The sequence below is a fragment of the Pan paniscus genome, chromosome 18, assembly GCF_029289425.2.
Source record: "Pan paniscus chromosome 18, NHGRI_mPanPan1-v2.0_pri, whole genome shotgun sequence".
Classification (NCBI taxonomy): domain Eukaryota; kingdom Metazoa; phylum Chordata; class Mammalia; order Primates; family Hominidae; genus Pan; species Pan paniscus.
The window spans coordinates 9341869-9365215 of NC_073267.2; the positions used below are offsets into that span (position 1 = coordinate 9341869).

At 44.2% G+C, this 23347-nt stretch overlaps 1 protein-coding gene across 1 annotated transcript in view; it reads left to right on the plus strand.

Moving 5' to 3' along the window:
• Window positions 1-23347, plus strand: part of PMM2 (phosphomannomutase 2) — a 51734-nt gene that overhangs the window by 4812 nt on the left and 23575 nt on the right. Inside the window, exons 3-7 of the mRNA XM_003808297.5 lie at window positions 2250-2326; window positions 3841-3932; window positions 8640-8739; window positions 9198-9273; window positions 10551-10666. Of these exons, the coding sequence (XP_003808345.2) occupies window positions 2250-2326; window positions 3841-3932; window positions 8640-8739; window positions 9198-9273; window positions 10551-10666 (461 nt within the window). The remainder of the gene's footprint in view (window positions 1-2249; window positions 2327-3840; window positions 3933-8639; window positions 8740-9197; window positions 9274-10550; window positions 10667-23347) is intronic.

Here is a 23347-nt window from a genome sequence, read left to right on the forward strand (position 1 = left end):
GCAGGAGTATGGGTTATTCATCTCCATAGCCCCAGGGCCTCCTGGCCTGTAAGAAATTGTAAGTGGATGCCAGGCGCGGTGGCTCACGCTTATAATCCCAGCACTTGGGGAGGCCGAGGCGGATGGATCACCTGAGGTCAGGAGTTTGAGACCACCTGGCTGACATGATCAAACCCCATTTGTACTAAAAATACAAAAAATTAGCTAGGCGTGATGATGGGCACCTGTAATCCCAGCTACTCAGGAGGCCGAGGCGGGAGAATTGCTTGAACCCAGGAGGCAGAGGTTGCAATGAGCCAAGATCACACCATTGCACTCCAGCCTGGGCAATAAGAACGATACTCCGTCTTGGAAAAAAAAAAAAAAATTATAAGTGGAGAGGTGGATGAATTGATTGTTCTTTTAACCCCTGTTGTCCCCAGAGTCCTCACATCTTGGAACCAGCTCCTCTAGAGCAAGATTTCTCACCTTCGCACTATTGATATTTTGGACCAGTTAGTTCTCCATTATGAAGGCTGTCCTGTGCATTGTAGGGTATTTAGCAACATCCCGGGCCTCTACCCACTAGATGCCCGCAGCATACACACACGCACACATACGGCTATGACTACCAGAAATGTCTCCAGACATTGCCAAATGACCTCTGTGTAAAATCACCCCCGTTTGAGAACTACTGTTCTCAAAGATGTAATATGTTACAGTCCAAATCTGTATGGACTGTATTTATAGGATCACCATTACTAGAAGAGTAATCTCTGCAATCTCTTTAAAACTCTCTCTTCCACTTCCACTTCATTTTCCTGGTAGATCTCCTACTTAGAAATGCTATAAACCGCATACCGGGGATCACGAAGCCCTGAAAATCCTGTTACCTGCTCATGATCGCCCTTTCTGCATCTAGTTGTGTATTTAACCACTTGCTCAGGGAAGTTTTGTGTAGTGTAGCATAGTGTCTGCACCTGTCAGAGACATTCACAAGCCAAAAGACAGTTGAAGGCCCACCTGTATCAGAATCACCTGGGAAGCTTATTAAAATATGAGTGTGGGGTCCCCACCCAACACATAGGGGATCTGCATTTTAACAGGTACCTGAAGTTTGAGAATCCCTTCATTAAGGTTGACAACATGGAGAGTTTCCAAACCAAACTGATTATAAGAATCACTGAAGAGCTTTTTCTAAAATTTATTTTATTTATTATTTTTATTTTTTTGAGACAGTCTTATTCTCTGGTGCAGTGGCACAATCTTGGCTCACTGTAACCTCTGCGTCCTGGGTTCAAGTGATTCTTGTGCTTCAGCCTCCCAAGTAGCTGGGACTACAGGCGCCCACCAGCATGCCCGGCTAATTTTTGTATTTTTAGTAGAGACGGGATTTTACCATGTTGGCCAGGCTGGTCTTGAACTTGCGACCTCAGGTGATCTGGCCACCTCGGCCTCCCAAAGTGCTGGGATTACAGGTATGAGTCACCGTGCCTGGCCACCAAAGGTCTTTTAGTGCTTTGTTTTTTGTTTTTTGGGTTTTTTTTTTTTTTTGACGTTAGACGGAGTCTTGCACCGTTGCCGAGGCTGGAGTGCAGTGGCACAATCTTGGCTCACTGCACCCTCTGCCTCCTGGGTTCAAGCAATTCTCCTGCCTCAGCATCCCGAGTAGCTGGGGTTACAGGTGCACACCACCATGCCTGGCTAATTTTTTGTATTTTTAGTAGAGACGGGGGTTTCACTATGTTGGCCAGGCTGGTCTGGAACTCCTGACCTAGTAAAACCCCGCCAGCCTCAGCCTCCCAAAGTGCTAGGATTACAGGTGTGAGCCACACCGCACCTGGCCCAAAGAGCTTTTTAAAAAATTTATTTAGCCTGTCCCTCAGCAATTCTGATTCAGGAAGTGAGAGAGCAAAGCTTGGAAATCTGCATTTTCACACTGCCCTGGTTGCTGCTGGTGAACCATCAGCATCATGGACGAGTATCTTCCTCTACAGACAGTCAGGCTGAAGTCAGGGACATAAGATAACCTGTCACCAAGTCCCTAATCTCCTGCCCAGTCATCATCGTTTAAATGTGTAACCAAAAAGAGCCATTAAAAAAAACAAGGAACTTTTTTCCATACTCTTCTCTTAGTCTGTAAGATGAGATAGTCTTTCACAGTCCTTGCTGGAGTTTAGCGGTTTTATTGGTGGTCATTGTTAATCAAGGAGTAAAAACACAGGTTTTGATTCTTTGCATTCTAAGTGTTTTTTTGGTTTTGATTGTAGTGGTTGAAAAATACGATTATGTGTTTCCAGAAAATGGCTTGGTAGCATACAAAGATGGGAAACTCTTGTGTAAACAGGTAGGTTCTTGAGTATCTGAATTACTATATACTATTAAAAGTGTTTTCTAAAAGGGCATTTCACAATGAATGCCTCTAGGAAGATGAGGAACGGGTAGAAATGAATCTTTACTCTGTATTTTTTGTTTTGCGTTTTGAACCATGTGACTATTACATATTCTACATTGATAACTAAATTTTTATACTTTTTAAATCTAATATTTCTCTCTTTTCTTATTTTGTTTTTGAGACGGAGTCTTGCTCTGTCACCCAGGCTGGAGCTGGAGTGCAGCGGCACGATCTCGGCTCACTACAACCTCCGCCTACCTCCGCCTCCCTTGTTCAAGCAATTCTTAGGCCTCAGCCTCCCCCATAGCTGGGATTACAGGCACACGCCACCACACCCAGCTAATTTTTGTATTTTTAGTAGAGACAGGGTTTCACCATGTTGGCCAGGCTGATCTCTTAACTCCTGACCTCAAGTGATCCGCCCACCTCAGCCTCCCAGAGTGCTGGGATTACAGGCATGAGCCACCACACCCAGCCTTTTCTTCTTTTTTTAAAAAGATGGGGTCTTGCTGTGTTAACCAGGCTGGAGTGCAGTGGTGCAATCCCAGAGTGCAGTGGTGCAATCCCAGAGTGCAGTGGTGCAATCCCAGTGGCCTAGAACTCCTGGGCACAGGTGATCCTCTGCCTCAGCCTCCCACGTAGCAGGGACTACAGGCACATGCCACCATGCCTGGCTTTAAATCTATTAATAACATTTCTATGATGATAAAACTAGAGCAGGCTGCCTCACTATAAGCATTTTTTTTTTCTTTTTTCTTTTTTCGTGATGGAATCTCACTCTTGCCCAGGCTGGAGTGCAGTGGCTCAGTCCTGGCTCACTGTAACCTCTGCCTCCTGGGTTCAAATGATTCTTGTGCCTCAGCCTCCCTAGTTGGGATTACAGGCATCCACCAGCATGCCCGGCTCATTTTTGTATTTTTAGTAGAGGCGGGGTTTCACCATGTTTGCCAGGCTGGTCTCGAGCTTATGACTTGAAGTCATCCACCTGCCTCAGCTTCCCAAAATGCTGGGATTACAGGTGTGAGCTGCCACGCCTGGGCACTATAAGCATTTTTAAGAGGTACTGTGTAGCTCTTAGTAGTAGTAAGATCATTCTATTCAGACATAAGAGAATGCCGAAGTGGAACAAATACATTGTCTGTCAATATCTGGAGATATTTTAATTGAATAAAAGTGGCAGCAGTAAGCTCTTTGGACCTTACAGGAAGCATTTGAACAATAATGAGTACAAAAATCTTGGGTGATGAAGCAGAAAATGCTTTTGACTAAAGCCTTTCTGGCTTGCCTAATGCTTTTGACCAGAGAAATAAGAGAAGGAATTAAAGAGACAGTGGGGCATGTCACCATCACTGCTACATCAGCCTACTGATTTTCAACAATCGTGGCTGAAGACCCTGGGTTTGCTATGAAGCTGTTTTGAAAATGCTCCTGCTAAATCAAGTAACTCTAGTATTTTCTTCATCTAGAATATTCAAAGTCATCTGGGTGAGGCCCTAATCCAAGATTTAATCAACTACTGTCTGAGCTACATTGCGAAAATTAAACTCCCGAAGAAGAGGTGGGTTTGCTTTTAACAAAGAGGCATCACTGGAACATAGCGTAGTGTCACATGGTGGGCTAATGTGGGCATTCTCCAAATAGGATTATAAAAATCACCTAAAGAGTTTTAAAAACAAAGTCTGATATTTAGCGTGCCCCTTGGCAATTCTGATTCAGAAAGCCTGAGAGCCGAGCTTGGAAATCCACATTTTCTCTGGCTGCCCTGGTGCTGCTGGTTCACAGCAGGGTTCAGTAGCCACCATGGGCCAGCGAATTTAAATCCGAATCCCAGCACTTAGTAAGGAATAATTGGAAATAGTCCACAAAGCCAACAGTACAAGAATGATTACGTAAATGATGGCTTATCCACATGATGGAAATTTATACAGCCATTGAAGACCATATGCTTTCAAAGGCTGTCAGTGAGAGGAAACAGCAGTGAAGCAGCATGTACAAAAAGCAACAGAAACCCTAGATCGGGAAGTCTGAGACAGGAAGCCTTCGGGCCAGATCCACGTAAAACCCAAATCTGGTTGGCCTGCAGTGTTAAAGAAAATCGGATTAATTGCCATCATGTAAAAGTCTGATTTTATGTTTGTTTTATTTATTTATGAATTTATTTTTGAGACCGAGTCTCACTCTATGGCCGAGGCTGGAGTGCAGTGGCAGGATCTCACAGCTCACTGCAACCTCCGCCTCCCAGGTTCAAGCAATTCTTCTGCCTCAGCCTCTCGAGTAGCTGGGATTATAGGCGCACACCACCATGCCCAGCTAATTTTTTTTTTTTTTTTTTTTTTTTTGTATTTTTAGTAGAGACGGCATTTCACTGTGTTGGCCAGGCTGATATCTAACTCCCAACCTCAACTGATCCACCCGCCTTGGCCTCCCAAATTGCTGGTGTCAAAGGCGTGAGCCACTGTGCCCAGCCTGATTTTATGTTTTAAACATCTGGATTTCTGGCTTCTGTTGGCAAATCTGAGACCTGGCTACTCCAGCTCCAAGTTCCCCCCAGGCAGGTGCCACCTGAGCAGCTGCCACCTGACCCATGGACATTTGTTCAGTCTTTCACAGACTGCTTCTCTCATTTTCTGTCTCCCTAGGCTTTCTTTTTGTTTTTTTGTTTTGTTTTGTTCTGTTTTGTTTTTTGAGAGAGAGGATCTCGCCCTGTTGCCCAGGCTGGAGTGCAGTGGCATGATCATAGCTCACTGCAGCCTCAACCTCCGTGGCTCAAGTGATCCTCCTACCTCAGCTTCCTGAGTAGCTGGGACTACAGGCACATGCCGCCATGCCTGACTAATTTTTTAATTTTTTGTAGAGATAGGGTCTTGCCATATTGCCCAGGCTGGTCTCCAACTCCTGGCCTCAAGCGATCCTCCCACTTCACTCTCCCAAAATGTTGGGATTACAGGCATTAGCCACTGCCCCTGGCTTTCATAAATGTTTGGTTTGGGGACCTACCTTCTGCCGTGGGTACAATTATCTCAGTTCCATTTTTAAAATAATAGTAATACTAATAATGATGAACATAAATGCCGACAGTAAAAAGACTGGCAGGAAATAGACCCAAATGTTAACAGTGGCTATTTCTTGATGGTGAGGTTGCAAGTGATTTCTTTGAAATCCTTCTCATTTTTACCCCCAGTTTTTAACACTTACTATGTAACACCTTAATCATCAGGGTTGGAATTAAGTGGCAATTCAATTTCAGGGCTGGGTGTACTTCAGAGGCTGCTTCACACTATTAGGATTCATAACCTGAGCGCCTCCTGCTCAGCATCTCCAGCCAGAGTGCAGGAATGTCCCTTAGCCGAGGGGGAGGCCTGCGTGAGACAGGCTGGACATGGACTTGGTTATTGTTGCAGCTGGGTAATGAGCACATGAGGACTTATCCTATTCTGTTTACTTTTGTGTGTGTTAGAAATTTTCCATGGCAAAAAGATAAAATATACAAATATCCCAGGTCAGTTCCATTTTTACTTTGGGCTGAGCACTAAGGGAGGATTTAAAAAAAAAAAAAAGGCATAATCCTGTCCTCAAAGGGCGTATCATTTAGCGAGGGAGACGGATGTGGAGAGCCATAATTCCAGAACAGTAGAAGAGACCTGGTGAATCCAGGAGGCAGAACTGAGACCCACCTTGATCCACATTTGTCCACATTTGCCTGACAACACTGACTACATGCCCCACGACGGCCAGGCAGATGCAGTAAGACTTCAGAGAGCCCAGGTCTTCAGGGCGGAACTGATTGCTTAGTAAACCACCTTCAGCCTCGTTTTGGGGAAGGCTTTCTAAACTGCATCAGCTTCTCTCTGTGCCTTGGAAATGAGAAGAATATGTCCTTGAGTGGGGGGGCATTAATTGAGCTCTTTTTCTGATCATTAGGACCCTTAGCCCTAGGGTCACCCGGGGCACGGTCACCCGTCCCCTAGTGCCTCAGTGCTCATACACACGTGGTAGAGGACAGGCTGGGCCTCTGCCAACTCCGGGACGGCCTGGACGTGGGATTATCGAGAGAGATTTTTAGGCTCGCATATTTTGTTACATCATTTGCCTCTTTCTCTGCAAGTTGAGCACAATAGGAGAGAGGATCCAGCCGATTGAGATTTTGCTGTATTTACTTTGATGAGTATTCATTGCTTCCCAGTTTACAAAGTACCTTTACATAACTGGCATGTTTGATTTTTAACAAGGCCCTTTGGAGGTAACCAGAGCAAGTGCCATTAGCCTTTCTGTAGGTGAATAAGAGGAGGCTTGGAGAGGTGCCCAGAGCCACACAGCCTCCTAAGAGGCCACACTGACATGGAATCAGGTCATCAGCCCTGCACGTGGCATGTGGTCTCTCGGTATTTCCGATGGCCAGTGCCAGGACATCAGGTCTGTGAGATTAAAATAATAGAAAAAGATGAGGGAAAATGTTTCGTAGGGTTCCCAGGCATCAGCGTTTAGAACTGGAAGACACTTTTCACTGCATAGTTTGTCAGAGAACTCTTAAATTTCATTGGTCAGAATGATATCTAGCTTACAAGTTATCTGAACTTTTAAGAAACTGGGTGGTTTTCTTTTTTTGGTTGTGGGGTTTTTGTTTGTTTGCTTGTTTTGTTTTTTTTGAGACAGAGTCTCTGTTGCCCAGACTGGAGTGCAATGGCACGCTCTCAGCTCACTGCAACCTCCACCTCCCGGGTTCAAGCGATCCTCCTGCCTCAGCCTCTCAAGTAGCTGGGACTACAGGCATGCGCCACCATGTCCAGCTAATTTTTGTATTTTTAGTAGGGACAGGGTTTCATCTTATTGGCCAGGATGGTCTTGACTCCTGACCTCAAGGAATCCGCCCGCCATAGCCTCCCAAAGTGCTGGGATTACAGGTGTGAGCCAAAGAAACTGTTTTCAGACTCAAACTGGAAACCGTGGAAAAAAAACTCTTTTGTTTTTTGTTTTTTATTTTTTGTTTGTTCGTTTGTTTTTTGAGATGGGGTCTCCCTCTGTTACCCAGGCTGTAGTGCAGTGGTACGATCTCGGTTCACTGTGCAGCTTCCACTGCCCGGGCCCAAGCAATCCTCCTGTCTCAGTCTCCCAAGTAGCTGGGAGTACAAGCATGTGCCACCATGCCCGGCTAATTTTTGTATTTTTTGTAGAAACGGGGTTTTGCCATATTGCCTAGGCTGCTCTCAAACTCCTGAGCTCAAGCCATTCACCCACCTTGGCCTCCCAAAGTGCTGGGGTTAATAGGTGTGAGGTACCGCGCCCAGCCAAAAGAACATCTTTAAACATCGTCATTTGAAGTGACTAAACTAATGTTAGCTTCTCATTTTTTGTGATCAAATCAAACATTTAGGAGCTGTCTGCTACTGGGTAAATTGAATTTCCTCAGTTATTACTGAGGCTCGTTGGACAATTCTCAGAGCCTTTTTCTGTGTAGCTTTGCTTGGTACTATCAGTCTGTTCAGAAGCTCCGTAGCAAAATAGATGTCTGGTACATGTATTTTCAAACTCTTCAGGGAAATGACTGCTGTTGCCAGTGCTGGAAATCATTTTCATAGCTCTTTATTAACCATAAAATTATCTGCCCAGTAGCAGCACTGTGCAACAGAAATAGAAAGTGAGCTATGTATAATTTTAAATTTTCTGTAGCCACATTTTGAAAGAATGAAAAGGAAGAGGTGAAATGAATTTTAATAATATATTTTATTTAGCCTGATATTTCTAAAATATGACTTTTTTTTTTTTTTTTTTTTTTTTTTTGAGACAGGGTCTCACTCTGTCACCCAGACTGGAGTGCAGTGATGTGATCTCAGCTCACTACAACCCCTATCTCCCAGGCTCATGGAATCCTCCTGCCTCAGCCTCCTGAGTAGCTGGGATTATAGGCATGTATCACCATGCCAGGCTATTTTTTGTATTTTTTGTAGAGACAGAGTTTCGCCATGTTGTCCAGGCTCAAAATATGAGCATTTTAACACAAAGTCAATATACAACATGATTGATGCAATTACATTCCTTTTTCATACTAAATCTTTCAAATCTAATCTCAATTCATATTAGCCACATTTCAAGTCTTAATAGTCACAGTAGTTCATGGCTACCATATTACACAGCACAGAGCTGAGAAACATTGACCACACTAGCCTCTGCTTTTCAGAATTTCCCAAGATTTTAGGCTGTTTATCTATGATGTTGCCCAAATGAATAATGTGTTTTTGGAGAAACTCTGTCACCCTTTCATTCCCAGGGGTACTTTCATTGAATTCCGAAATGGGATGTTAAACGTGTCCCCTATTGGAAGAAGCTGCAGCCAAGAAGAACGCATTGAGTTCTACGAACTCGATAAAGTAAGTCTTTCTGAAATATCTTGGGTGAATGGCTGGGTTTATGGAAATAAGATATGGCCTGGTGTGGTGATTCATGCCTATAATCCCAACACTTTGGGAGGCCAAGGCAGGAGGATCACTTGAGCCCAGGAGTTCAAGACCAGCCTGGGCAACATAGTGAGACCTCATCTCTACAAATAATAAAAAAAAAATTAGCTGGGCATGGTGGCACACACCTGTGGTCCCGGCTGTTTGTTTGGCTGAGGTAAGAGGATCACTTGAGCCTGGGAGGTTGAAGCTGCTGTGAGCTATGATCATGCCACTGCGCTCCAGCCTGGGCAACAGAGCAAGACCCCCATCTCAAAAACTGAACAAATAAATAAATCAATAAGATAATCCTACCTTTGTGGCCAGTAGTTAAAACTGTGCTTTCTAAACTGCAATACAAGAAACAATTGGTATCTTTTTGTTTTTCTCAGAAAGAAAATATAAGACAAAAGTTTGTAGCAGATCTACGGAAAGAGTTTGCTGGAAAAGGCCTCACGTTTTCCATAGGTATTGTATATATTGCCTGTGTTCCAAAGTTGGATACCCATTTCCCAGAGTTTGTTGTGGGCCAATGAGCTATTGATAATGAAGTATGTGCAGTTTTAGGTGGGCAGGAAGATTAAATGAGCAGTCCAGTCTATAGACAAAAACCAACCACTCTCTTTTCTGCATAATTAGCCATAATAGGACTTGCCTAGTCAAGAAACAGCTTACATGCTGTTGGGCTTGGTTCTAAATTCTTACCCAACAGCATTCTTCCTACCTGGACTCCTCTCATCAAAAGAGGAGCACTTTGATTACTAAAGAGTAGGAACTTCTCACACCTTTGGGCAGAAGAGAAGCACTATAGTGAACTCCATAAGGGAGACATGGAATTGAACCCCTTAGGTAAACTAGACCGATGTTTTGGAATCATAGAATGTTTCAACAGCAAGGAACCTTAGGGGCCAATTGGGTGGCTTTTACAGATCAAGAAACTGAGGCCCAGAAAGGAGAAGAGACTTGTCCAAGTTCACAAAGCTGTTGTTTACACAGCCAGTGTGTGAACGTTTCTGGTGTCTAATGCAGAGTTCTTCCTGCAGCACGGACATCTCAGGCTTGTCTTTTGTTAGAATATTCCTGCCAAATGCTTTGCACACCGATTTCTCTTGTCAGTGCTAATGAGTCATTGCTCAAAGCCTCCTCATTTTACTAGCTTTCATAAAGGTAGAGGTTGTAGGAAAACTGGAATGGCAAAGGGATTATATTTAACAGATGAGTGGGTGGGTTTTTTGTCTTCCTGAACTGTGAGATGGACATCTTTCTGACAAAGCTTTGAAAGGGTTTTTGTTGCCCGTGAGCACTGCCTGTAAATCACCTTCAGTGAAGATTCTCATTTTTCCTGCAAAATATGCCGGATGCAACCTGCTTCCGGGCATTTTCCACTGAGGGTGTGTTAAAGCCCGAGACAAGCACAGCAGAATGAGGCTGGTATCAGATTTTTCATAAGCATGCTTCCTTTAAACCACATGCTTGACAGGGCGCTTAAATGCAAATGCATTTCTCACTCTGAGTTGGCATTCTGTGCCTCAGTTTTAGACCTATGTGAAATAATGCTGGAAAAAAACAATGTAGAATTAATTTCTAGAACCTATGCATGAAGTAGTCTAAGTAGCAAACTAGAGTACTGAAAATCAACCTTGGCAACCCACTAACAGACAAAAGAGTAAATTGTTTTTTTCAGTGACATATCATTAGCCCCTTTTTCACCTTTTGCCTTTGTGTGCCCCGTCCCCACCCGGCAGGAGGCCAGATCAGCTTTGATGTCTTTCCTGATGGATGGGACAAGAGATATTGTCTGCGACATGTGGAAAATGACGGTTATAAGACCATTTATTTCTTTGGAGACAAAACCATGCCAGTAAGTAGAGAAGTGTTTGTGCAGCTTCATTGTTGCATTTGCGCTCGAGGGGGGAAATTGACAACTGGGCTGTTTTTCCTGTACCTACACTTTACCCACCCGCCCTGCTCAAACTGAGCAGTGGCTTCTGTCTTGGAGAGGGGGGTGATTGAGCCACCTTCCCCTCTAAGCTCAGACCCCCGACGCCTCTGTGGAGACAAGGATCACACTGCGTGTTAGTTGATCCTTTTCACCTTGGCTTTGGAATTAAACGTTGGCCACCCTGTGTGCCTTCCAGAATACCAGTCCCCGGTGCCACTGTCAAACCCTCTGCGTTTCAAAGCTCTGGCTATTTCAACCTTATTTTTCCACTGTATTTGTCCGCCCGAGGCATTCATTCTAAGTTGAACACGAGGGGTCATGAACGATGGGAGGATAGGGAATGATCTCATGAGCCTGAAACTCAGGAGAGGGCACCAGCAACAGTGAAGAGGCCAAGTGAGTCCCAGGCATCACTCACGGCGGGTGCTTGGAGCTGCCCCCAAGGGATGTCAGAAATCTCGTGTCCAGGACCAAATCTAAACTGAGAACTGAGAGCAGAGCCCAGTGTTAAAGGCCAGGGCCAGCAGGAGGAATACATAGAAGAAATGCCCCCAGGTGTCCTCTCCGTGGGGCAAAGTGGATCCCCAGGAGGTCAGAGAGGCGTTGCTGCCATCAAAGGCCCAAGAGGAGGCTCATGACCACCCAGCTTTGGGCCAGCTCCTTTTCTTTCTCTTTTTTTTTTTTTTTTTTTTTTTTTGAGACAGAGTCTCGCTCTGTTGCCCAGGCTGGAGTACAGTGGTGCAATCTTGGCTCACTGCAACCTCTGCCTCCCAGGTTCAAGCAATCCTTGTGCCTCAGCCTCCTGAGTACCTGATATTACAGGTATGCACCACCACACCTGGCTAATGTTTGTGTTTTTAGTAGAGATGGGGTTTTACCATGTTAGCCAGGCTGGTCTCAAACCCCTGGGCTCAAGTGATCCAATCACCTCGGCCTCTCAAAGTTCTGGGATGACAGGTGTGATTTTTAGTACAGACAGGGTCTCATCATGTTGGCCAGGCTCGTCTTGATTCCTGGCCTCAAGGAATCCGCCTGCCTCAGCGATCCACCCACCTCGGCCTCTCAGTTCTGGGATGACAGGCCGCGCCCAGCCCCATCACCTTTTCAGTTCCTCCCATCCTCTGGGCCCCTCTGCCTCCCTCCCACATGCAGCCTGGGGGTGTTGGTTACCTTGCCATCAGCAGGCCCCTGTCAGGCTTTCTCGCCATCCTGCACCCAGCAGGTGCATCATAAATGCTGCGTATTCAGAGTTTCTCATCCCTCTGATCTCTGGTCCACTCCAAAATCCTTGCTGCACTGCTAAGACCTACCCATGAAAGGTTTGCTTTTCAGCAGGGTCCCCACACCACAGTCGTCCAGCATGAGGGGTACACAGTGATAGTAGAGGCTTGTTTCTTATTTTCAGAATGATAAAACTGAAACCCATAAAGGGTAAGGGATTTGCCGAAGGTCACACAGCTAATGACAGAGCTGGTGGCACCAGAAGTCTACCTGTTCTTTGTATGTTTTAAATAGCTTTATTGAGGTATAATTGATCAGCAAAAGCTGTACATATTTAACGCTCACAGTTTTGTGAGTTTAATCATTGTGCCTCTTTGGTTTTGGGGGCGGTTTGGGATTTTTTTGTTGCTATTGTTATAAGAACACTTAACATGAGATATTCCCTCTTAACAAGTTTCTAAGTGTACAATACAGTATTGTTAACTATAGGCACTTCTGTTTGTCCAACAGATCTGTAGAACTTACACATCTTACATAACTGAAACTTTACACCCATTGAACAACTCTCCATCTCCCTCCTCTACCGCCCCGTCCCTGGCAACCACCGTTCTTTTCTCTGCTTATATGACTTTAGCACCTTTAGATATCTGATACAAGGGGAATCATGCAGTATTCATCCTTCTGTAAGGGGCTTATTCACTCAGTATGTCTTCTCAGTTTACTCATGCTGTCACAAATGGCAAGTTTCCTTCTTTTTTAAGGCGGAATAATGTTTCATGGTGTGAATACACTACATTTTCTTTCTTTTTCTTTTTTTTTTTTTTTCTTGAGGCAGAATCTCACTCTGTTGCCCAGGCTAGAGTGCAGTGGCACCATCTTGGCTCACTGCAACCTCCACCTCCCTGGTTCCCTGGTTCAAGTGATTCTCGTGCCTCAGCCTCCCAATTAGTAGCTGGGATTACAGGAGCCTGCCACCATGCCCGGCTAATTTTTGTATTTTTAGTAGAGACAGGGTTTTGCCACGTTGGCCAGGCTGGTCTCGAACTCCTGGCCTCAAGAGATTCACCTGCCTTGGCCTCCTAAATTGCTGGGATTACAGGTGTGAGCCAGCGTGCCCGGTCAGAATATACTCCATTTTCTTGATCCATTCTTCTGTCAGTAGACACATGAGTTGTTTCCATATCTTGGCCATTATGAATAATGCTTCAGTGAACATGGGGGTACAGATACCTCTTTGAGATCCTGACTTCGTCCTTTTGGCCATCTACCCATGGATTAAAGACTTAAATACAGGACCTGAAACTGTAAAACTCCTAGAAAAAACACATAGGGAAAAAGCAGTGATCTTTTAGATGTGACGCCAAAAGCACAGGCAACAAAAGCAAAACAAACAAGTTGGACAACGTCAAACAAAAAAGCGTCTGCACGGCAAGGGAAATAATCAGAATGAAAAAGCAACCTACAGAGGGGAAGAGAATATTTGCAAACCATATATCTGATAAAAGGGCTAGTATCCAAAATGTATAAGAAACTCCAACAACTCAATGGCAAAAACAAAAAAACAAAAAAAAAAACAGTTTAAAAAATGAGCAAAGGACTTGAATAGACAGTTCTCCAAAGAAGACATGCAGATGGCCAGTGGGTATATAAAAAAAGGCTCAACATCAGTGCTCAGGGAAATGCAAATCAAAACCACAATGAGATAAACCTCACACCTGCCAGGATGGCTATTTTATTTTATTTTATTTTATTTTATTTTATTTTATTTTGAGATGGAGTTTTGCTCTGTCACCCAGGCTGGAGTGCAGTGATGCGATCTTGGCTCACTGCAACCACTGCCTCCTGAGTTCAAGCTATTCTTATACCTCAGCCTCCCGAGTAGCTGGGATTACAGGCGCCCACCACCATGCCCAGCTAATTTTGTATTTTTAGTAGAGACGGGTTTTCACCACTTTGGCCAGCCTGGTCTCAAACTCATGACCTGAAGTGATCCGCCCACCTCGACCTCCCAAAGTGCTAGGCTTATAGGCGTGAGCTACCACACTGGGCCAGGATGGCTAATTTTGTTTTTTTAAATGTTGGCGGCCGGGTGTGGTGGCTCACACCTATAATCCCAGCACTTTGGGAGGCCAAGGTGGGCGGATCACCTGAGGTCAGGAGTTCCGAGACCAGCCTGACCAACATGGAGAAACCCCATCTCTACTAAAAATACAAAATCAGGTGGGCATGGTGGTGCACACCTGTCATCCCAGCTACTTGGGAGGCTGAGGCAGGAGAATTGCTTGAACCCGGGAGGCGGAGGTTGCAGTGAGCTGAGATCGCGCCATCGTACTCCAGCCTGGGCAACAAGAGCGAAACTCAGTCTCAAAAAGATAAAATAAAATAAATGTTGGCAAGGGTGTGGAGAAATTAGAACCCTTGTACACTGTTGTGGGAAATGTTAAATGTCATAGCTATGATGGAAAACTATATAGTGGTTCCTCAAATTAAAAATAGAACTGCCATATGATCCAGCAGTCCCACTTACAGATATATATCCAAAATAATTGAAATCAGGATCACAAAGAGATACCTGCTGTTTAAAATAAAATAAAATAAAATAAAATAAAATAAAATAAAGACAGGGTCTTGCTGTGTTGCCCAGGCTGTACTCCAACTCCTGAGTTCAAGCAATTGTCCCGCTTCAGCCTCCCAAGTAGCTGGAATTAGAGGCGTGCACTACCACAGCTGGTGATACCTGCTGTTTAAATGAGTGTGCTTTCCACTATAATAAGCTCTCTCTCAGTGGGGTAGAAAGATCTTGTTCTAAATCCCAGATGAACTGGGTACTTTGAAGGAGGTGTAGCATTCAGGTTTGTTCTTAATGACAGTTACAAATGGTTTTATAACCACATCCTTTTGTTGAAATGCTTTTGATGCAGAAATGCTTTCAGTGCAGGCTTTGAAAAAGATCACCGTCTGACTTCATGTCTTTAAAAAAATTAAGCTAATGAAATGACACCTAGGATCTAAGGGATGCCCGGAAGCTTCCTCAGTCCTTCTCTAGCTTGGTGCCATTTCTTGTAGACAGAGAGGAGAGCTATTAAGACACACGACAGCAGATTGTTCTGTAATGATGACATTCTTGCTTCATGTAAATAGCCATCTAGAAGCCTCAGTTGCGACTTTGCAGAATGGAATGCAGTTCTTGGATAATCAGAAAATGACTTATTTTGGGAATTCTTCATTTGGGAATTAGAGGGTTTTCTATTCTGTTTAACCATTGCATTACCATGCCTGGATTCTATTTTTAAAATCTTACCTACTTTTTAAAAAATGAGTATTATTTAATGGAAGCTTTCCCCCAATTGTAAATTAACCTGTGCATTCATTATAGAAAATTAGAGAAAGTACGAAGAAGAAAAAGAAAGTCACCTATAATCATCCAACAATGTCCCAGCCTTTCTATGTATATGATCCCAAAAGTGGGATCCTTACATGTTGTTTTAGTTTTAGTTTTCTTTCTCTTAACGTATTTTATTTTTCTCATATTAGTGAATATTCTTTGCAAAGAAGATTTTTTTTTTTTTTTTTTTTTTTTGAGACAGAGTCTTGCTCTGTCACCCAGGCTGGAGTGCAGTGGCGTGATCTCGGCTCACTGTAAGCCCCACCTCCCGGGTTCACACCATTCTCCTGCCTCATCCTCCCGAGTAGCTTGGACTATAGGCGCCCACCACCACGCCCGGCTAATTTTTTGTATTTTTAGTAGAGTTGGGGTTCACCATGTTAGCCAGGATGGTCATGATCTCCTGACCTCGTGATCCGTCTGCCTCGGCCTCCCAAAGTGCTGGGATTACAGGCGTGAGCCACCGCACCTGGCGCAAAGAAGATTTTTAATGGCTGTATAATATTCTCTCATTAGGCATCAGTTACTCACCTCCCTTGTAGAGGCACGTTGGGTGGTTTAAGGGGTTTTGCTATCATAACTAATGCTGTGGTGAACATTCTTGCACGATTCTTTGCCCCCATTCCTGATCCTTTTCGCCAGCGGTTTTCTAGAAATGGGAATTAGCAGTCCAGCCATGTAAACCTTCAAACAACCTATCAGTTCTTGAAACTTCAGGTGCAGAGCAATCCAAATACTAGCCTTACACTTTGCATTTTCAGTGATAGACATTTAGAAAGCTGGGGTTTTTTCCTTTCCTAATGAAGTTTGATGTTTTTGCCGGCGTCCAGGGAAGTGATCCTGAGCTGAGGCTGTCAGTAAAAAAGCCATTTCTCAGCCAGGCCCTGAGGCTTAGCAGCCTCTTCAAGCAGCACAGCCTCCAGGAGGCAGAGTCTGGTGTTACATAAAGGGTGCCATCTGCTTGGAGCAACTCGAGAGCAGAGTGAGGAAGTGTGGCGTTGGCCGTTGCTTTTCAAAATATTTGCCATCTTCAGAAACCCTGTCCTTCTTCCCATCAGCCACAAAAGCCAACGTTTCTTAAAATCTGGCTCTGAGTTCAGCATGGAGGCCCTGGGCCTGGCATGGAGTACCTTGGTTTGTTGCAGAGAGAGAGAGATGGCAAGGGCAGAGAGCACACACCACACATGGCTCTGCATGGCTTTCCAGAAACCACACTGGATGGATCACCCTCAGCCACTCTGAATTCGCAGGCAAGAGAACCTGTACTTACCCATGCTTTCTGTAAAAGTCATCTTGGCTTTAAGGCAGTTGCAACATGAAAACATTCTAACACTTCATGAATATCAGCAGCTGGTTTGGTTTTTGACTTGACGCTCCCATTTTGGGTAATTTGGCTATCAGTGCACTCAAGCATGTGTGAAAGACTCACGCAGAGGGTTCAGGGTTGGGGACAGCCCCGCTGCTCCTCAGGAGGCTGGCCACATGACAGTGGTCTGTCTCTGCACTGGGACGCCATGTAGCTGTAAAAACAGTCCATGTGGACCCATCTCTAGGGCTTTTTGTTAGGTGATGAAAGCAAAGTGCAGGACAATATAAGTAATGTGCTGGCTACATTTTTGTCTAAAGAGGGCAAAGGAATTTCTCTTTTTGTTAGCTTATAAATGCATAAAAGGAGTCTGAATGGATGAAATTTACAGAGGTTACTGTGGGGGTGGGGACAAGGACAGGAGAGAGAATTGCCACCTAGGTCTTACTCTTTCTTAATATGTTTGAACTATATGAATGTGCTATCTATTGAAAAATAAAATTTTTAAATCAACTTGAGAAAAGGAGCTGAGTAATCCCTGTAATCCTGGCTACTAGGGAGACTGAAGTGGGAGGATTACTTGAGCCTAGGAGTTCAAGATTATAGTGAGCCACGATTGCGCCACTGCACTCCAGCCTAGGCAACAGAGCGAGACCTCGTCTCCTAAAAAAAAAAATTAAAATTAAAAATTTTTAAAAATTGAAAAAAGGGAGGAAATGTAAATCTTCCAGCACTTCCTCAGTGTCAGACCCTGAGCTGGACACTTATGTCGTACATGCTCCCACGTGAGACAGCAGCATCCTCCCTCTTACAGAGGAGGCACAGTGGGAAGTCCAGGGTCTCAGCTAGTCAGAGACTAACCTGGGATCTGAAAGCCTCGCCTCTGTCATTCTCCTACATCGCTTCTAAAATGCTACCTGCCTTCCTTTTAACTAAATTGTGCGACATTTTATTCTCCAGAAATGTTAATAAGGAAGATCTGCCTTTAAAATTAGCTTAAAAATACAAAAATTAGCTGGGCGTGGTGGCGCACGCCTGTGATCCCAGCTACTCAGGAGGCTGAGGCAGGAGAAGCGCTTGAACCCGGGAGGCGGAGGTTGCAGTGAGCTGAGATTGTGCCATTGCACTCCAGGCTGGGCAACAGAGTGAAATTCTGTCTCAATAAACAAATAAAGAAAAACAAAATTAGCTTAAAAGAGGTTTGTATCATTGTGGACCATGTTGACCCAGATCTGGCCCCACCATTCACCAGTGACCTTGTGACAGTGAGGACAGTGACAGTGACCTCGTCAGCCCAGTGAGGACACAGTTCTTCTTTTTTTTTTTTTTTTTTTTTCCTGAGACAAGGTCTCACTCTGTGACCCAGACTGGAGTGCAGTGGCGCAATCTTGGTTCACTGTAATCTTGAATTCCTGGGCTCAAGTGATTCTCCCACTTCAGCCTCCTGAGTAGCTGGGATTACCGGTGCCCACCACCATGCCTGGCTAATTTTTGTATCTTTAGTAGAGACGGGGTTTCACCATCTTGGCCAGGCTGGTCTTGAACTCCTAACCTCAAGTGATCCGCCCACCTTGGCCTCCCAAAGTGCTGGAATTACAGGCGTGAGCCACCACTCCCGACCACAGTTGCTCTTCTGAAGGAGTCATATGAGAATGAAGTGAAGGCATCTGAGGAAAGTGGGTGACGCAGGGCCTGACTCAGGAAAGGCAGCTGGGACATGCATCTTTGGCCTGGTCCACAACCAGCGTCTGCTTCCTTCACTTTCTAAGAAAGTTATTCAAAGGCTCATCTGTTATTGAGATTTTCCTAAGAGATTGGAGCCTGCCAAGTCCCTCAGTGAAGGGCCATCCTTGTGAGTGAGCACCTTCCTACACACCTTCCAACAGTTCATTAGAGCGTGAATTAGTGAACCATGTCCTCCTGTCCTCAGGTTCCAAGTTAGGCTTTGGATGGCAGTTGGCCTTTGCGATCCTGGACTTACCATGCCTAGCATCTGTAGCTCTTTCAGGACTCAAGGCTAAGGAGGGCACAGAATGGATTCTGTGGATAGATCTATCTTACTACTTATTGCTGGGACCACGTGATTTGAGACCCAGGTCTTCTTGTGTGGCTGGTGGCAGACTTAGCTTCTTAACATGTGAGTCCCTCACTCCTGGAGGGACCCTGAGTGAATTGCCGCTCCCACAGTCAGCTTCCAGAACTGACTGGCAGAAATTGATGAGAGGTTCTCAGCCTGGTGGAGATGTCCCACCCGCTCCTGTGTGGGAGGCCAGGAAGCAGGGTGTCATGCATGGGAGCCACGAGCTTCAGATGTTCCTGCTAGCCCACCTTCCTCCTGAGTGCCAGACTTCACAGAGTCCATGGCCCTGGGCGTTGGTCCCAAGAATAGGACTGTGGCTAACAACCAGCCCACAGAGTGAGCATCCCTGCCTGTGTCTGTGCTGAAGCTCTTTCATTCAGGGAGACACTGGCTTCAAACCCCTGGAGTGGGGCTGGTCTTCCAGGGAGCCCCTTGATGTCCGCGGAATCGGCATCTCCTGTGGGCATTCCAGGCCCAGATCCGTCACAGAGCTGTCTCCTCTGCCCTTGAAGGCCGGAGAGGTGAAATGAGAGGGCTGTGCTCAGAGCCGTCAACAGACCCAAGGGTCACTCGCCCTAGGGCCACTAGCCCCTTGGCCAGCTCAGGTTCCACCCTCGCCACCAAGCCAAGGCGTGTTTTTTTCTAGATTCTAAGTCACTGGTGCTCAGCCCTGGATATATATTGGAATCACTTTCAAAACATCATGACCCTGGGCTTGGGCCATGCCCCAAACAAGCATTTTTAAGGCATCCCCAGGGACTCTAGCCAGGGAGAGCCACTACTGCTCTACGCCATTTCAGAGCAGGCTCTTGTCTCAATGGCCCTGTAACTGCCCAACAGGTTCTCCTTGCCCACTGCCTAGACAAGAGCCGATTTATCAAGACAGGAGAATTGCAGTAGACAAAGGGTAATTCACGCAGAGCTGGCTGTACAGGAGACTGGAGTTTTATTATTCCTCAAATCAGCCTCTCCAAGAATTTGGGGATCAGAGTTTTTAAGGATAACTTGGTGGGTAGGGGCTTGGGAAGTGGAGATTGCTGATTGGTCGGCTTGGAGATGAAATCATAGGGGGTGGAAGTGAGTTTTTCTTGCTATCTTCTGTTCCTGGTGGGATCAAAGAGCTGGTTGAGCCAGATTACCTGTCTGTGTGGCGTCAGATACTGCATCAGAACACAGGGTCTGCAAAATATCTCAGGCACAATCTTAGGTTTTATGACAGTGATATTATTTTCAGGAGCAATTTGGGGAGGTTCAGACTCTTGTAGCTAATTTGTTAGTCCTACAAAGGCGGACTGGTACCCAGGCAAGAACGGGGTTTATTTCAGGGAAAGGGCTGTTACCGGCATTGTTTCAAAGTTAAACTATAAACTGAATTCCTCCCAAGGTTAGTTTGGTCTGCATCCAGGAATGAACAAGGACAGCTTGGAAGTTAGAAGCAAGATGGAGTCATTTAGGTCAGCATCATAATTTTCTCAGTTAAAATTTTTGCAAAGACAGTTTCAGTTCCTCCTGTTGGGTTTTATAATACCTTATTCCTAATACTTCATACTGTGGGATATGAAGATGGGAAAAGAGTGATAACCGCTCTAGCTTCTTTCTGCTGACAGGGAGCGTAGTCAGGGTAGGTGTTGACCCAAAGGTAGGAGGAGTGAAACCACTTTGCAGCTGTCTGCTTCTACTCAGGGGTTCCTGGTTAGGGTTTGAAGGCCTGCATGACAAAGGCATTAGTATTCTCATCTATAGTTTTAACAAATGAGTCCTGGGATAAAGAGTGAAAGTCCTGGCTTCAGAAGCTTTTGTAGAATTGATCCTAAGCTCTGAGGGACCCAGGTAAATAGCTCCAAGAACCAATCAGACATGGGGTTACTAGCAGAGAGAGATTTGGGTCAGAGGTTGTTAGACAGACAGATTGGGGTAGACAGGAAAGAGGAAATTTAAATATACTCATCCTTATCTTTTTAGTCAGTTTTCCTAGTCCTAAGACTAGATCAGTTCAGTTAAACAGCTGTTTCCATTATCAAGAGATGGCACTGGAGATGGGCTAGGCATCTTTAGTTATAGAGGAGGAAGGCAGTGGCAATTTGACATGTTTTTGTCATCTGTATTACAAAGAATAAGCTTCAGCTTGCAGGGCCTCAGGAAAAAGGTAGTAGCAATTTAATTGAGTCCAAGTCAGAAAAGTGGGAAAAAAAATTGAAAGCATTAGTTTGGGAATTGTAGCCCACAGAGAATTCAGGATTTAGTCCAAATTGCAGGAAATAATAAAAACTCAAGAACAAAGGACAAGACTAGAATCTAACAGCAGGGTGTATCATAGTTTTTTGAAACACTTTTTTCCCTCTCCCATCCTTATTTTTATTAAAGACAAACCGTAGTAGGACAAGTTTACTTGCAAAATGAGTCATAGTCTTATTATGCTTGGCCTGATTATTTGTATAAAGTAAAGCAAGAATAATTGTTTGCCAGATAGGCTGTTTTTAAAATTGGCTTTGCTGAAACTTTGTTCCATAAGAAATCTCAGGTTAGACTTTTTTAAAGCCTCGAGCCCAGCCATGGATTTATCTACTATACCTGCAAAGATAAACCTGTATGAGTTGGGTGAAATTTTTTCTTCTCATGGTCCCAAGATAATTTGGGGCTCCTGGGCCTGTCAAAAAGTGACAGTCTTTATTTACCACAGTTCAGGAACCCTGTACAGGGACTGTGTAGACAAGGTATGAGGCCAGCTTTTCCAAGGGACTTCTATTGGCTCTGTTAGTCAACTTTGTTCCTTAAAGCAGTCTGTTTATATTTGAAACTATGTCGTACCAGTCAAAGCCTTGGTAAAGTAACCAGCATCTCTAATTGTATCCTATTACAAAAGAAAACAGATTGTTACTGCCCTTGCACAAATAATTATACTGCCATTAGTTGAGAATACTCACAAATAGTTTCCAAATTCTGGAGAAATCAGAGAGAAGGCAATATGCTCTAAATTTTGCTCACAGAAGTATACTTTAACTCAATTGTTAAAGTTGTAAATATCTCAAAAGAAAAATAGTTTTCTGGACTCTGAAAAACAAAAGGATTAACAATGTTTAACACATCAGCTCTCCATGAGGATCCTAGAAGTTTTTTTTCCTCCATTCCAATGGCACAATTTGTAAAGTTATCAGAGACCTGCATTCAAGAGTACCCATTAGAGTACTATATCTGATTATAAACTGCCTTTTGAAAAGGATAAAACCAAGACAGCAACTGCCTGTGGGTAACAAAAGTCTCAGGACAGCCGTAGTTAAAGATGCAGTCAACAAGGAAATCTCGTCATCTCTGTGACACACAGTTTAACAGAACAGTTATAATTATTACTAATAACATATACTGAGACATATCAGAATTATAGGAATCTTACACAATTTTGTAACACATACTAATAACATATTTATACAACTATAAACCCAAAGAAAGTTAAACACTTTTTTATATTTGACAGTGCTTCCTACATAATTTTAATACACCAAATAAGCCAAATATGTCTCTTTTGGACTTTAGGGGACTTTTTTTTTTTAACTTAGAATTTGATCTTGGGAAGTTTGTTAAATATCAAAGGTTTGAAACACTAGATATCACAAAGTAGAATCCCAGGTCACCATAAGTAATTCATTTAGCCACAATGATAACTCAAACATTTTGTAACGGGAAAAACCTTTACTCTGATAGAGAGAAGACTCAGCTTTCTAAACAACAAAACCCAGTGAAGATAGCATGAGGCCAACTGAATCTTCTATTTTTTTTAATAGTTTACTCCAAAGCCAAACAAAAATCTTTCATTGTCTGTCTCTCTCAATATTACATAAAAATATTCTTCAAAAGAGAAAACCAAATTTTATCTCGCATTAGTGCATCTTTAATGCTAAAGCTAGTTTTGTTTTTGTTGTTGTTTGAGATGGAGTCTCGCTCTGTTGCCCAGGCTGGAGTGCAGTGGCACGATCTCAGCTCACTACAAGCTCTACCTCCCGGGTTCATGCCATTCTCCTGCCTCAGTCTCCTGAGTAGCTAGGACTACAGGCACCCACCACCACTCCTGGCTAATTTTTGTATTTTTTAGTAGAGACTGGGTTTCGCCATGTTGGCCAGGCTGGTCTTGAACTCCTGACCCCACGTGATCGCCCACCTCAGCCTCCCAAAGTGCTGGGATTACAGTTGTGAGCCACCACTCCTAGCCAAAGCTAGTTTTTAATAAAATTTTACAAACAAATCTATCCAATTTTAGTTTGACTGTAGGGTAACATTTTCATAAACCTTTTATATAACCCTTTATAATTGTTTGTTAACAAATCAGTGTTCAAAAATAAAACACTTTTTTTTTTTTTTTTTTTTGAGTTGGAGTCTTGCTCCATTGCCCAGGCTGGAGTGCAGTGGCACATTCTCAGCTCACTGCAACCTCTGCCTCTCAGGTTCAAGCAATTCTTCTGCCTCAACCTCCCGAGTAGCTGGGACTACAGGCGTGTGCCACCACACCCGGCTAATTTTTGTATTTTTAGTAGAGACAGGATTTCACCATATTGGCCAAGCTGGTTTCGAACTCCTGACCTCGTGATCTGCCTGCGTCGGCCTTCCAAAGTGCTA